The sequence below is a fragment of the Chlamydotis macqueenii genome, chromosome Z (genome assembly GCF_036417535.1).
Source record: "Chlamydotis macqueenii isolate bChlMac1 chromosome Z, bChlMac1.mat, whole genome shotgun sequence".
In the NCBI taxonomy this organism is placed as follows: domain Eukaryota; kingdom Metazoa; phylum Chordata; class Aves; order Otidiformes; family Otididae; genus Chlamydotis; species Chlamydotis macqueenii.
In genome coordinates, this window is record NC_141593.1 from 17,911,604 (window position 1) to 17,927,099 (window position 15,496).

At 37.8% G+C, this 15,496-nt stretch overlaps 1 protein-coding gene across 1 annotated transcript in view; it reads left to right on the forward strand.

Annotated features, from left to right (window-relative positions):
• MTREX (Mtr4 exosome RNA helicase) overlaps positions 1-15,496 on the forward strand; it is a 46,079-nt gene that overhangs the window by 19,792 nt on the left and 10,791 nt on the right. The window contains exons 16-19 of the mRNA XM_086769808.1: positions 10,117-10,267; positions 12,118-12,290; positions 12,591-12,659; positions 15,159-15,287. Coding sequence (XP_086625934.1) covers positions 10,117-10,267; positions 12,118-12,290; positions 12,591-12,659; positions 15,159-15,287 — 522 coding nt within the window. The remainder of the gene's footprint in view (positions 1-10,116; positions 10,268-12,117; positions 12,291-12,590; positions 12,660-15,158; positions 15,288-15,496) is intronic.

The window sequence follows — 15,496 nt, forward strand, 5'->3', positions numbered from 1 at the left end:
AACTAAAACTTTTGCTCAGGTCTTGAGAAATGCTGTAGTTACGTAATACTATAAAAAGCTATGATAAATCAGAATTCAGGAAAAACAACGGTTAATGTGTAGGAAAGAAATACTGTTTTATGCAGAAGTACTTCACTTAATCTTTGACTGCAAGGTTGCTTGTTCCTTTTTTAGCTTGTCTTGTATTGACTGCCAGGCCATGGCTCTGCTCCTATGTTGGTTTTTCTGTATTAAAATAAATATGGGTGTGTATGCTCTTGAATTGGGTAGAAAACTAGTAAAACTTCAAAAATTACCTAATGTAAAAGTATAGATTCTGTTGTTTGAGTGGTTGTATTTCTGGGTGCTTTGTTGTTGTTAGGTAAATTTAGGACAGTCCAAAACTGTAATTAGTCTTTGTTACTTTTTAAAATACCCATATACATTAACATCATGCTCTTGAAATTACTGGTGTATTTTTGTTCAGATTATCTCCTCTGACTAATATATCGAAAACTTCCAGTGAATGGGAATTTTTTTTCAGGTGGTAAGATTTATTCTGTAACATTGAGTTCTCTTTTTGCTCTTACAAACTGTACTGAATTTTTACTATATGGTCAGACAACAAGCATGGGAGTAGAGCATCAGTAGAGGTCCTTTTTGCAAATGAAATGCTTTAAGGATGTTTCTAGAGAAGCAAACTGATATTTCAATTAATTTCCCTTAACTTGTGAGTGAGTAGTAAATAACACCTTTCCATTTAATCTTGCTGTTGGGTCTTTGCGCAAGACAGCAGATGAAGCCTTCTAGTGAGACTGTCTTATATCAGCATTCTGTCCCTCTGCAAACATGAGCTTATCATGCCAGCTTAATTATACTATTGTACTTTGGTTTCACTTAAAGCTTACTTATACAGAAAAAAAAAAAAAAGCCTCAGGATCTGAAAAATTTACCAAAGCTTAGTCTGGAGAGAAATAGACTTCAGCTGGAGCTTGGCACTAATAATTGTTGGAAAAGCCGTTGCAAAATCTAAAGAAACAGTCAGTAGTGGTTTGAGGACAGTATAATGTTCTTTCTAATCTAAAGTTGTGGCTTGGATGAGAATCTCAATGAAACAAACATTTTGGATACTTTATCAAAATTTAGATTAAAAATGTCACATTAAAATTATTTTTTTTTGTAAACTGCAAAACTTTTCTTGTTCTTATGAAGCTTGCATTGCAGAAATTTTTCAGGCTTCAATTCAGGAAGGTACTTAAATTCTTAATTTAAAATCTGCTTAAAGTCAATAAGATTTTAGTGTGACATCATGGAGAGAATTCAGCTGTTTGAAGGGAAACTGATATTCAAATGCCATCATGAACATGTCCACAGTTGTGTAGATGATTATGCAAGCCAGCAGATAGAAGAAAACAGTAAATAGTTCTCCTTGATGTTTACAAGCAAAATGTGGGAAGATGAAGTGCATTAGAAGGCATGTAAAATGGTTAGTCACTCTTGAACTTCCTCAGGCTTTTCTAGAGCCAGTAGGACTAAGCGAACTGGTATTATTTATTAATTGTGGTTGCTGCTTGTTAATACCACAAGTTACTTGAAGTTTTTTTTAGGTCAGTCTGTGGAAAGATGACCTGACACATTTTTGGCAAATTTTCTTTTACTTTGGTAAACTTGTCGCTACAAATGTAAATGCGTTTTGACTGATTACTCTAGATTTTTTTTTTAAAACTAAAAAAAGGTCAAATGTGAGGTGAACAGAAGACAAAATTCCTTTTTTGAATTTAGTTCTATGTTAACTCTTTGTGCAAGTATAGTCTTTGCTAGGGTATGCATTTCCTTTAAGTTAAAACATACTGCATATTTACTGAAATTGTAAATTGAGGGATCACTGACCTGATGCCTGTGGCAGCAAATCTGAAACCAGTGAGTGTTGAGGATCTGAGGTGGCTTCTGAGTGCAGATACAGATACTGTTTCTTTTTTTTTTTTCCACTTCAGCTTTCTTTGAGTTCATCCAACTTAGAAGAAGCAAAATGATTCTCTTAAATGTATTGTACAAATACAGTTATAGTGTTATCAGGCCAGCACAGATCCAAAAGAGTCATTGCACAGTATGATGTTGAACACATGTTAAATTACCTTTCCCCCTGCTGTCCATTTGTATTTTGTGCAGAGCAATTCATGTAGCAGTGCTGTGATCCTGGTTTGAGGAGGGCCAATTTTTAAATTTTAAAGTTAATTTAACATATGATATTTGTATTGTATAAAATATTTGTAGTTTTAAATATTTACTTGAGAGTTCAAAAATTTGCTTTCATAAATTCAGATGCCTCAGTACAAGTGTGTAGAGTTTTTTGTCTATTTTTCTGTGTTCAGTTCAGAAGGAAGTCAAAAAGCTTGCAGGAAGAGCATACCAGCCTGGAGTAAAACTAAGGATAGTTACAGCAGTAGGAGCTACTGTATTAGAGAGGGTAAATGACTGAAAAGTTCAGTCGGTCAGAACTAACTTCCGATGGTGGTAGTTGCATGTGGAAGAAATTGAGATACTTTTTTTTTTTCCTTTTAAGTCTCTTATTACAACTGGAGCATTTGTGGAACCTAAGCCTGAGGTATTTTGATCGGCAAGGCCTGCTAAAGCAGTCTTTTGCCACCCACAGTGGCTACTGTTTGTGTTGGTGCAACTGCTTTTGGGGAAAGCAGCAAGCCAGATTAGTAACAATTTTGTTTTTAAAGTAGCTGCTTACTGTTGTCTGTTAAAAGTAACCCTGCAGAAGGGATTTTTATCAGTTTTGCAGTCATGCTAATGTAGCTCAGGATAATCCTGTTATCATTGTAACTACAGTCTTTTTTGGTATTTCTGAGAGAAATCTGGTCATTCATGTGGAACTATATCACTGATACCTGGAAAAAATGTGTACTGTTAACTACACACTAAAGTTATTTCTGTGTCTTACAGATGTATCAAACAGTCACCTGCATTTTGTTTAATGAGGTTTTTCATAGAAATTTGTAACAATGACTGTCACAGACAGCTAAGTGTACTTATTTCCCCCTTGTGAGAACAGAAGTGAGACCTTTTAAATGCCATCAATGTGTTCTGTTCTTTGCTCTTTTTGTAAAGCAGTTCTTTGTTTCCTTTTTGGAAGCTCATTCATTCAGCTTATTTCTGGTAACACTGATAAGCAAATGAAACTGTCAGTGGACCAAATGGCATAAAATATTTCCTGTAGTGTATCTGATTTGTGTTGTTATGAAAGATACTTTATTGTTGCTTTGCAATTTGCCTCTTTTGTCTTTGCTAGCTTGTAATGTCTCTGTGAGCTAGTTTCAAGCAGAATTGTCATCTTACATTCCCTGTGAAACCTTTGTACACGTTTTCCGTGAGAATCTGGAGAGCAAGGACGTTATGTGCAAAATTTGTTCCTCTTTCTGCATGGGAACAGTTTTGAAAATGTAAATATTTTTCTCCAACTGTAAGAGAGAACAGAGAGAGTAACCCTTACCAGAGGTATATCTTGCTGAACACTATGTGCCATAATGCAGCAATGACAGCTCTCACATCTCTGGTTAGACAAGGCTTCCAAGTCTTAACAGTAATAAAAAAAAAAATGTGGTAAAAAATTGTGAACATTAATTCCAGACACTAATCTTCCTCCTTTCCAATCTTTATGGTTTATGTGGACAAGAAATGCTAGGACTAGTAAATGCTGAATGCCCTGCTGGATGATTTGATTGTGTTAAGAAGTGACTCTTTTCTGAGATTGTTGGCAGTTAAACAGGGCACAGTGTGTAGCAGCTATAATTTTTGGATAGTTCTTGACTAAGTTATTTCTGTAGTGAATTGCTTATGGTCATGTTCTTGATTTGTAACATTATCAGCTTAAACCAGTCATTCTTTTGCAGACCAAATCTTGGAAAACTTGAAAGGGTGCTACTAGTAACTAGGCTTAAAATTTCTCAAGAAGTGAAGTGGTTGCAGGTACACAAAATAGATCATTAATTTCTGAGAACTTTAATTAATATATCCAGGCTGTTCTCCTGTATCCCGACAGTTCTCATCCACAGGGATAAAAAAGCTTGCAAAATAATTCTGTTTATTTTTTAATATTCATAAATCTGTTCCACTGTCTGTGGAAGATTTGGGATGGGGAGACTGCCCTCTTTGAAGGAGTGAGGAGGAGAATTACTTGCAGAAAGGAGGGTGGAGAACTGGTATGGTACTGCTCCAGCAACAATAAAGTTGTGGGCACAATGTGTATTTGAAAGTGACTTCTTAATGCCTGTTCAAGGCAGTCTTTCTGATCAACTTCTGTTGCAGCTCTGATCAATTAGGCTTTTGTCCAGTCTTCTACATGAGTGGTTGATGGTTCTTCCTTTCTCTGATATGGAGCTTTTCCTTTGGAAACAAGGGAGAGGCTTCTTCAGAGGCTGAGAGAACTTGAGGCAGCTGACTGCATACCCTAGTTTGTCAACAAGAACATTGATGAATTGTGATGGGAGAATCTATGGTAGAGGGTGATATAAATATCATGCACATTCTTCACAATATTTTTGAGAAGGTAAGAAAGAAAAGTAATTGATCTGTGAGCTGGTGGCACGGGGTTTGAGCAGAGAAATGCGATTCCAAGAGGAGCAAACCATCATGGAGAAAATGTATGTTAAAGTGATTTATTATATCTTAGCAGCAAGCTAAATCCGGGATAGTTGAAGTCTTTATACTGTATAGGCTTTTCAAGAGAAAGTTAGAAAAGGAAAGCCCACATTTTCAATTTTCCTGTCAGTAATGTATCCCATCTTCCCTCTCCTCATGTTCTTTGCTTCCCTTGACCGTATGTATCTGACAAGTGTCTTCAGGTAACCACTAATTGTCTCTTCACTAATTGTGCCCATCTTTATAATTAGCCAGGAAATGCTGATTGTGTACTTATGTTTTGTGTGTATTTAGTACAGAAGAACAACTGCTATAAGGTTTCTAATGCATCTGCAAAATCCTTGTGTTTCTCTTAGGTAGTTGAAGCAAGGGCATCCAGGTGATTGCTCCCCATTAGATGCGAGTCTGTTGTTAGCTCTGTGTGCTGCAGAGTACACTGGCTGTGCTGAAGTTATACAGTTATATTTGCTTTGGAGAAGTAACAGTTCCAGTTTTCAGAAAAATAAGCTTCTCATAACTTTTGATTTTGTATGTAGTATTGCCTAGCGAGCAACACTGAGAAAATAGGAATTTCTGAAACGTGGAGGAAGATGTGTTTATGAGATAAGGGAACAGGAACAATTCACAATTTTTGTCAAAACAGGATTTGTATTTTAACTGCTTTGTCTTAATTGAATGATCTTATTTTCAAATTGTAAAATTCTAGTCAGGTGTTTAAAATAAAAATTGCCACATCAGCAACTGGCTCAAATGCTGCCTTTCAATAAGTCTGCTTTATGTAATAATCTTTGAAATAGCTGAGCTTTTTAGTTTGTTCTTAAATCACTATTTCCTCACAGTTGAACTGTGCTGGTTTTAAGAAAGCCTTTAAAGTGAATCTGCAGAAATTGTTTGGTCTTTCTTGGCATGTTCTGTGCATATATTATGGTTCTATAAAGTTCATTGTTTTTGCACTTTGTGGTAGCATTTAAGTGAGAGTGTGACACTTAAAATTTTACTCTTTCAGATTGTTGATAATCTTGCAAGCACACAGTGAAGTTATACCTTAAAGCTATGTAACATTGTCAGGAATGGAAAGAGGAGTTCACAATGTGATCAGAGCGGTTGCAGCAGCATTTTGCCAGATCTCCGCTGGCCCGCAGACACCAGTGGCTGTAGCCAGCTGGTGAGTGTGTTCCAGCTGCTTTAGTTGATGCCTGGCTACAGCAGTGGATGTTGCTGTAGGAAAGAATCTGACCCACTGTTAGCTGACACTGGCGTAATTACTGTGCCATTCTTCAGTAAATGCCATTCTTTAGATGGCATTCTCTGTTATAGAGAAGCAGGCTTTTTAGAGAGTGATGATTTCTCTTTCCTAGAATAACTGATATATTTAGAAAAATAGACAAGTACTTGGGTACATAATCTTTTTCTCAGGTCTAAGGAAAATGCTGTATTATATGTTGGTTAGCATCAGCAACAAAAGTTCTCTTATCTTTGTTTGGTGTATCAGACCAGAGACATCTGTAGAAACTTGAGCTTTCCTCCACACACTGCAGCTCAGCTGTTGATGTCCTACTTATTGACACATTTCTGTTAGTAGAAATCCATTTGTGGTAATTTCATAACTGATGGTGTTTAAAATACACGTTTTGTGATATAATTTAAGGGGTATTTCAGTTCTGTAGTGCAGCACTTGAGGTGAAAACTTAGATGTGTATTTATGATCTACTCAGGTGTAGATCAGGTGTAAGCTAGAATGGCTGAATAAGTCTCTGGCCATGGAAAGCAAAACATTAGGCTATATGATTTATCTTAAACTTGTTTTATTTTTATTCATGTTGGTACTTTCTTAGTATAACATATGCTGATGATTTCTCTGTAACAGATGGGTTTTTTTCTGAGATGAAGTAATCATGCAGTGGGTAAGATTCTGGTATTTGCAAGCTAATCTCATAAGGATACATATCTCACATGAAGCAAATGAGATTACAGTATTCTAAAATCTCCTACGTGTGAAGGAGTCTTAGATTCATACTATATCTAATTAAATCTGACACCAGTGCATCAAGGGATATAGTATCAGAATTCCTGACTCTACATTTAAAATTGAAAGAAAAAATGTCTGTATTGTGGTAATGTCATTTAAAATCCATTATACTTAGCTTGGTCTAGGAGAGCACTTGATCTGAATTTCAGTATTTGCGTGTATAGACTACTCACCAGTTGTTTTTTTAATAGCCTATACTTTTTTCTTTGTGTATGATGGGGGAATATCTTTGCTAGATACCTCACTATATAGCAGAAGGCAAAGAAATGAGTTGCAAGAGGATACAGTGTAGTTGGTTTAAGGTAAAGCAAACCTTGAGCTTCAAAGAAAGTGCAGAGGAGTATGTTTCCTAGTGTAAGCCCTCTCTGAGCTTCTAAGTGCCTGCTAGAATATGTTGAACTTTCAGCAATCACACAGTTGCATGAGAAATATCTCTTGAATGGTCCTCATTTTCTTGTTACCTGTTTTAGATGTTATTAATTTGAAATGTTTAATCGTAACTGAATTTACTCATAAGACATATTGAAATAACACTTGTTTACTAAATCTCTTTTTACTAGGTCGTTCTTTAATAAGCAGTACATACTAAACCGTTGCAAACTGTTTCACTTAATCTTCTTGTAATACACTTTCAGATTAAATTTAACTTGCCATTTTATTCCACATCATGCAACTCCGTGTATTGGTGGTGTTTTCAGTGATCTTTTAGCAGACTGTCGTAGTTCAGCCTGGATCGGGACCAGACTACGCAGTCTCTCTCTCAGTCCCCCCACCCTCCAAGAGAATAGGAGGAGGTGATATAAGGAAAATGGCTTGAGGTTTGAGATAAGGACAGGGAGAAATCCTTAAAACTACCGTCATGGGCAAAACAGACTCGACTTGGGGAAAACTATTCATTTATTTCTAAAACTAGCAGGACAATGAGACAGGGAACAATATAACCTCCCCCCACCCCTCCCTCTTCCCGGGCTTAACATTATTTCTACTGCCCTCCCCCCATGAGAGGCACAGGGAGGAAGAGGGAATGGGGGTTGCAGTCAGTTCATCACACGTTGTTTTATGCCGCTACTTCGTTGTCGGGGGAAGAACTCCTCACATTCCTCCTCTGCTCCATCGTGGGGTCCCTCACACGGGCCACAGTCCTTTGTGAAACTGCTCCAGTGTGGGTTATCTCTTCCACGGGGTGCAGTCCCTCCAGAACAGCTGTCCCAGCGAGCCCTCTACGGGCCACAGCCTCCTTCAGGCATCCACCTGCTCTGGTGTGGGGTCCTCCCTGGGCTGCAGGTGAATCTCTGCCCCTCCGTGGGCCTCCATGGGCTGCAGGGGGACAACCTGCTCCACCATGGTTATCACCACGGGCTGCAGGGGCATCTTGGCCAGGAGCCGCGTTACTCCTCCCCCTCCTTCTTCACTGACCTTGGCGTCTGCAGCCATTCCTGACAACAGGCTGGCAGACGCCTCTCAGGATCCATTTTACATCTCATTCACATCTCATCTCCTTTCACTTCTTGTAGCCAGGCCGGGCCGAGTTGGGCCCAGTCGGCTGCCCGGTGGGAAGCCAGAGGGTGAGGGCTGCAAGGCCCATGAGGCTCGCGCCTCCCCCTCTCTGCCCTGGCTCAGCTGCTTCACATCTTCTCTCTTCTTTTTTTTCCTGTTTTCCCCTTCTTAAATACGTTATCGCAGAGGTGTTATCACGGAACATTCTGCTACCAATTGGCTCGGCCTTGGCCAGCAGCAGGTCCACCCTAGGCCCAGCCGAGTCCACTGAACAAAGGGGAGCAACTTCTAGCAGTTTCCTACAGAAGCTGCCACCTTAGCCCCCCCCTCACTAAACAAACCAGATCACAGACCTTGCTGTTTTTCTGTCTGTTCCTTTTCTAGATTTCTTGTAAGTCTAGACCTCTTTGAGTCTCCGTGGGGACATTTTGTTTTGAAGAAATACCAAATTACACTGTTCTTCGGTTTAGTAATTCACAAGAGTTTGGCTTTTTAAAATATCCCTTAAAGACTTAATTACGTTAGTTTGGTGGTTCTACGGAGTGTGTTCTCATAAGATTTTCAGGAGTCAGGGAGGTATGATAATCTGTGTACTTGCTAACACCTTCAAAGAGCTCAGAAAGATTTGTGAGATCAAATTTGATTTTATAAAAAGTCTTTTAATGTTGCTGTTCTGCTATATTCTAACCAACTGTCTGTTGCTTCTGGTTTCCACTCCTTTTGTTGCACAGAAATAGTAATCTTCTGCTTCATAACTCCTGGATTTCCCTTAGATCCTTTCTGAAGAACTGTCAGGCACCTGTTCCTTTGATACTAGTGCTACTTAAGATGAAAGGTTATGCACTGCAGTTGGGCAATTTCGTACTTCAGAAGTTTTATGATTCTGTGAGCTCTGTTCTATGATTCTGTTATTCTGAGTTTTGGATCTCTGTTGTCTGGTTGCAGCAACTTCTTATTTGGTTTATTAGGATGGCCGTCTGTGCTGACACTTAGATTAGAGACAGTTTCTTAAATTTGCCCTTTGCTGGGAAGAGGCTGTAGCATGGAGATCTTCTAGATCTTCCTTGGATACTGTTTAACTCTTCTGTGTATTCTTGGAACAGCTGGTTGTTTCAGTGTATATTAATTAATTGTTTGGTCTTCTTAGGATAATAAGGTCTTCCTCTTGGGTAAGAACATAGTAACAGCCATGGTGAATTAGGCCAAAGGTGCATCTGCCTACTCCAGTACCCTTTTTTGACAGAGGACAGTAAGAGATGCTCTTTAAAAATAAGGAATGAAGGCAGTGATGTGATGTTTACCCACAATGCTTTGCCAGTATCCTTTCTTCTTAGGTTATTCAAAATAACATAAATACCACCTTGTAAAAGAATCAAACTTCACAGAATCCCACAGTGGTTGAGGTTGTAAGGGACCTTTGGAGGTCATCTTGCCCAAGCCCCCTGCTCAAGCAGGGTCATCTAGAGCAGGCTGCCCAGGACCCTGTCCAGATGGCTTTTGGGTATTTCCACAAGTGGAGAGTCCACAACCTCTCTCAGGCAACCTGCAAATTAAATTAATTTTATAATGAGGCGTTACCGAAATTAAAGAAGTTGCAGGCTACCTATTTTTGAAGACACTTCCCAAGACACCAATGTGAATATTAACGTTAAAATAATGGAATCCAAGTAGTAGAGTATAAGAAAAATCTGATTTTTTCGTCTGAACTTTTAATTTTGTTCAGATCTGATTGATTATGTTGTAGTATAACTGTAATACAGTGAGACCAATAAATATTATTACGTATTTAGCATAATAAAATTGCTTAGGATTTGATGAGACACATAATCTAAATTCAAGACAAGTTGTACTACCTGTCAAAGCAGCTCCTCGTAGAACACTGCGTCATGATTTATTTTATGTTCTTATATACTGCAATTAATTTTTTTTTTTTAAACTGGACAGTGTTCTTGCCTATTTTTCAGGGTTCAGCTGATCCTTTAAACAGTGCATTCCACCTGACGTACAACATGGTATTGAACTTGCTTCGAGTAGAGGAAATTAACCCGGAATACATGTTAGAAAAATCCTTCTATCAGTTCCAACATTACAGAACTATTCCAGAAATAGTAGAAAGTAAGTATTACTGTATGTTGTACTCATGAGAATTGGTATAAAAGATACTGCACTGTGAGACTGGGTAGTTAGACTTCATTACGCTTATAAGAGTTTATACCTGGGCAGTTCTTGTCTTCCCTGCCAGCAGTTGCCACTGAACCGTTTGTTGTTATGTTATAGTTTCAGGAAAAGTAATTTCCTCTTGTTCTTAGGCCCTATATTGATATGCACTGTTAATCTATGAGGAGAGCTTTCCTCTCTTGACTCACATAAGAGTGGTTGTCACATTGCTAAACTGTAGGACAGGAAGAAGGAAAAACAATTTTAAAATTCTTGTGGCTTGTTAGAGGTGCAGAGAAGAAAATCTTATTCCTTTTTGATGTGCAGAACTTAGCTAAAAGAAACAATTTTAATATCTCATTACAATCTTTAATAAGAACTGAGGCACTCTGCACTCAGAGTAGTAAAGGAAAAAATGTTTAATTGAAATACAAACCAAAATCCAGAGAGCACTGAGGCATTATTTGATTTGCACTCCACTGAGTAACTATGAGCCATGATCTTTAAATAGTGTGGTTTTGTGAGCCAAAGTCGGTTTCCAAAGATCTCAGCCAGTGTTTCAGATTGAGGCCTCTTTCAAAACTTAACCCAGAAGAATCCTAAGAACACAGAGGTAGCTGCTTTCTTTGCTACTGATGAATGAGCAGTTTGTCTGTTCATTTCTTGATTGAATATTAAGAGAAACTGTTTGTCTGTGTGGGTGGGGTGGGGGTGTGTGTGTGGCGGGGTGTGTGATAGACATGCGGGAGGGGTGGTTTGATGCTCCATGCAGTGTTGCTCTTAGTTTGCAGGTGCAGTATCTAAGATGGTAGTAGTCAGTTACAGTATGTATTTCCTGAGAACCTACCTGTTCCAATTGGCATGCCTAGATCTTCATTCTGGCGTTCCAGCATTGCTGTTCAAGTAGAGAATAGAGAACACTCTTCATATTTCTTGGCCCTTTTTTCTTGGCACCATACTGGGCGTTAGAATTTTGTAATCACTTCAGGTGCAATTGAAAACACAAAGGAGAGAAATGGTTGTTTAGATCAAGGGGGAAATTATGCCATGAGTATAGGTTGGTTACTAGCTTTTTTCTTTAAAAAGTTGGCAGCTAAAAATAGGGAGCACTTCACTGTGCTGTCTCTCAGGTCCCAGTAAAGTGAGATTTCTGAGTCACCCATATGCATTTAAGTAGCGTACAAGAGGGTGATTTGGTAGAGAGGAAAAAGATCTTTATAATGTGTCAGGTGTTTATGTTTACTAGTGGTCTTACCAGTGGGAGAGGATGAAGCATGTTTCTTATAATAAAAACTGATTTGCCTAAATAAGGTGTGAAACTGTTGGAGGAAGAAAACACTGATTTCCAGCCTATTAAATCAGAGTCTAAAACAGGTTAGGAAGAACATCTTCTAACAACTTCCCTCTTTTTGGAAGACATCTTGTTAGAAGATGTCTTTGAGCAATCTTATTTTCATAGTTGCAGCTAGAAGAGTACTGGTAGGCAGTGAATACGCTCGTATTAAACATTGTCAGTTTTTGTCGGACTTCTGTGCAACCTTAAATCAATGATTCCTGGACAATTGGAGGTCCAGCCTTCTCTATTTTCTCAAGCTTGTTTATTTAAAAAAATAGTATTTAGCTTCCTGTAAATAAAATTTAATGGACAGATATATAGATTTTAGCTTTCTAGAGAATGGATTATTGTAAGTAGCAAATGAATACCAAAAATGGTGACAGAATACTAGTTACGTAAATCTGAAAGTGAAACACTGATTTCTTAATCTGTGAAGCTACCTATTTCTATGAGATTTTACTTTTTATTATAGGAGTGAATAATTTGGAAGGACAGTACAACAAAATAGCAATTCCCAATGAAGAAAATGTGGTCATATATTACAAAATCCGACAGCAACTTGCAAAACTGGGTAAAGAGATTGAAGAATATATTCACAAACCAAAGTACTGCTTGCCCTTTCTGCAGCCAGGAAGACTGGTAAAGGTAACTTGATTTTTCTTTTATTTTGTTTTTGTTTCAAAGTTCTACCTGTTTGTGAAATTTGCAGGGTTCATTTGTGTCTACTGGTTTACCATCTTGAAAAATTACATGCATCATACTAAGCAACAGGTTTGACTTCTGTTAAGTTTCTTTGTTAAACATTTAACAATGAATTAAAAGAAGTACTATTTTCATGATGAATAATAGTCCATGACTGTTGTAAATATCAGAAATACAGAAAGATATGGTTGCTAGGGTCTGATTATACAATAGTTACATTCTAACATCTTGAAATATTTTCAGGTGAAGAACGAAGGTGATGACTTTGGATGGGGAGTGGTTGTTAATTTCTCTAAGAAATCAAATGTTAAGGTAAATACACATTCTCTTCATTAGAAAAATATGTACTTTACTGCTTTTTCTGAAAATAAGGTAAAACTCCTATTTTCTTTGTAGTTGTCAAAGACAAAAAAATTTTCCTTTCACCCCAAATTTACAAAAAGCTCAGGCGTTCCTGGAGTGAAAGTATAAAGAAAGAAACTATGGAAGGTGGGACAAACCTTAAGTCCTGTGTTCATTTCTTAACTTTTGACCTGTTTATGGAGGAAATGCGTGCTTGTGTCTGGCATAAGTAGTTCAAAAGTGCACTTGGCACTACACACGTTTCAAACTATTTAGCTTGTTTCTGAGACATCCCCAACAGTGCTACACTAAGCCATTCTTGAGTAAGAGAGTATGTTATCTATTCTCAGAAAATCTATTGAAGCTGTAAGTGAGGATTGAGAGTGTAGGGAGACTGACATTTGGCTCTGTGTAGAAGGTTATCTTAAACTGGGGAGTTGTGTCTTGAGTCCTAAGCTAGTGCATGGGGTTGCTTGTCTTCTGAGACATTGCTGTAGAGTTGAGAGTTTGGAAATTAAAATATAAAGAGAGCAAAACAATAAAAATGGATTTGGGGAAATGTGGAAGAAAATACAAAGGGCAGTGTTGCAGTAGAATCCAGATGTGTTTTCCCTTCCGAAAATCTATTTTTATAGTCTGTCTGCGCATAACCCCAGATACGGTGTTTTGGTCTCCCCTTTCAGAAATGTTTTGACAGGCTACTCTGCTGGCTAAACTGAAGCTGAAGTTTAAAGTGTATTTTTCTGTGGTTGGCAGAACTGCATTGGCATTTATTGCTAGGTCTAAATAAGAAGTAGTCTTTGTTGTGTTCTAGTGGTACCTCCACATTGTGGCACCTTTTGGTGCTTCTCTAATATATATTCATTAAACAGGAAATGAGAAAAATATGTGCGTACAGAACTTATTAAAAGATATTTGTTTTGGTTTTCCATCTTCCTTTTGAAAGTCCCATTTCTTTTTCAAGTTGGAATACTGAACTGTTACTGCTATTGGTTAAACTTTTGCTTCTAGACTGTTTTTTTCATAGAGCCACATGAGCACTAAAACAGATTTCCCACTCTTCCCAGCCTTCTATGTAAAATTGCCAACTTCTGTATCACTGGAGGCATTTCTTCTATCTGTGTCATATTTTATCCACATATGTGTATTTACCTTCCCTATCTGGCATGTCTCACTGGTGCGTAAAGCCTTTAGGTTTGAATGTTAGCTTTGAAATTACGCTCTGTTCTGCAGGAGATGGCTGTGGCTCCAGCAGCACTTTTTTCATTAAGTCATTCTAGCAGCTGGGTTGAATTTTCCCTTTTGAGTTATGTGGAAAGAATGACAATAGGTGCTTAAAATTATGGAGCAGGCTTAAAGCTATGTAACTTTCAAAATCAGTATGGAAAGACTAGTTTATAAAAGCAGAGACAAAACAGATGACTTAAAGAAGCTGTTATTCACCCATTTTAAAGTGTCTCTTCAATGCATTTTTGTCCTGGGATACAGATACATTTCCCTATTACTGTTTAATGTAGTTGTATACTTAGTTAGTATTGGAAATATGTCACTATTATGCCATGTTTTTAAACCTTCATACACTTCCAAGCTGTGACAGTTCCTTGGATTGCTTTTAGAAATTATGTTAAATTCAATCTGTATTACTAGTTTTGCTTTAGTTGTAAATTTTTGTTCACTGTATCATAGTTTCTAATCAAATCCTTTTTCTAGTGAGGAGTATATGTAATTAAGATTGACATTTAGGGTTACAGTATGTTTGTATTTCACGGAGGAATTATTTTTGTTCATTGCAATGTGAAAGCAAAAGCGTGAGTCATTGTCAGTTATGTTCGTTGTTCGTTACATTTAGATGTTTTTCCTGCATAATTTCACGATGCAGTGTTCCACAAAACTGTGAATGCTAATAGCACTTTATCTAGAATTACAGTAGACAGAAGAATTTATTTCAAGCAGTGAATGTTGCTTTACTTTAAAAGAGCTACATTTTTTTCTTCTCAAAAAGCAGAAGCACCTAAAGCTGCAAGTAGACTTTAGGCTACACTAGCAATTGAGGATGGGGAGGGGGTATTTTTTTCAAGTGTTTTTTGTTATGTGAGGAATCTTTCAATCAATACTGATTCAGTAGTTTTTAAAATAGACTGGATCTCTGAGCTGATGTTCTGTGAAGAGCAGTAGCTCATTTCATACCTTTAATAGCTTTGACTGGCACAGGTTGCCCAGAGAGGTGGTGGATGCCCCATCCCTGGAAACGTTCAAGGCCAGGTTGGATGGGGCTCTGAGCAACCTGATCTGGTTGGAGATGTCCCTGCTCCTTGCAGGGGGTTGGACTAGATGGCCTTTGAAGGTCACTTCCAACCCAAACCATTCTATGATTCTATAATATTGAATAAAATTATGCTTTTTCTTTCCATTCCTGCTGGTGTTTTAAAATAACTGTTATGAACCTGTTTTTTTCTATGCCCTCAACAGCCAAATTCTGGTGAACTGGACCCACTATATGTAGTTGAAGTGCTACTGCACTGCAGCAAAGACAGTTTGAAAAATTCTGCTACTGAGGCTGCAAAGCCAGCCAGACCTGATGAGAAAGGGGAGATGCAGGTTTGTTACAAATGTTTATTCTCAATAGTTTCTTATAACTGTTCTCAAAGATTTGATTTCTGAAGCATTGGCAAACTCTGGTAAAAGAGGGATTGATGCGTTAGGGAAGAGAAAGGAGCTGTACGCTTAACTCTGCTTTCTTAAACAGTTGCTGATTTCACTGAAGAGGAAACTTCCCAGTGTAAACAACAAATTGAGTGAATTTGTTA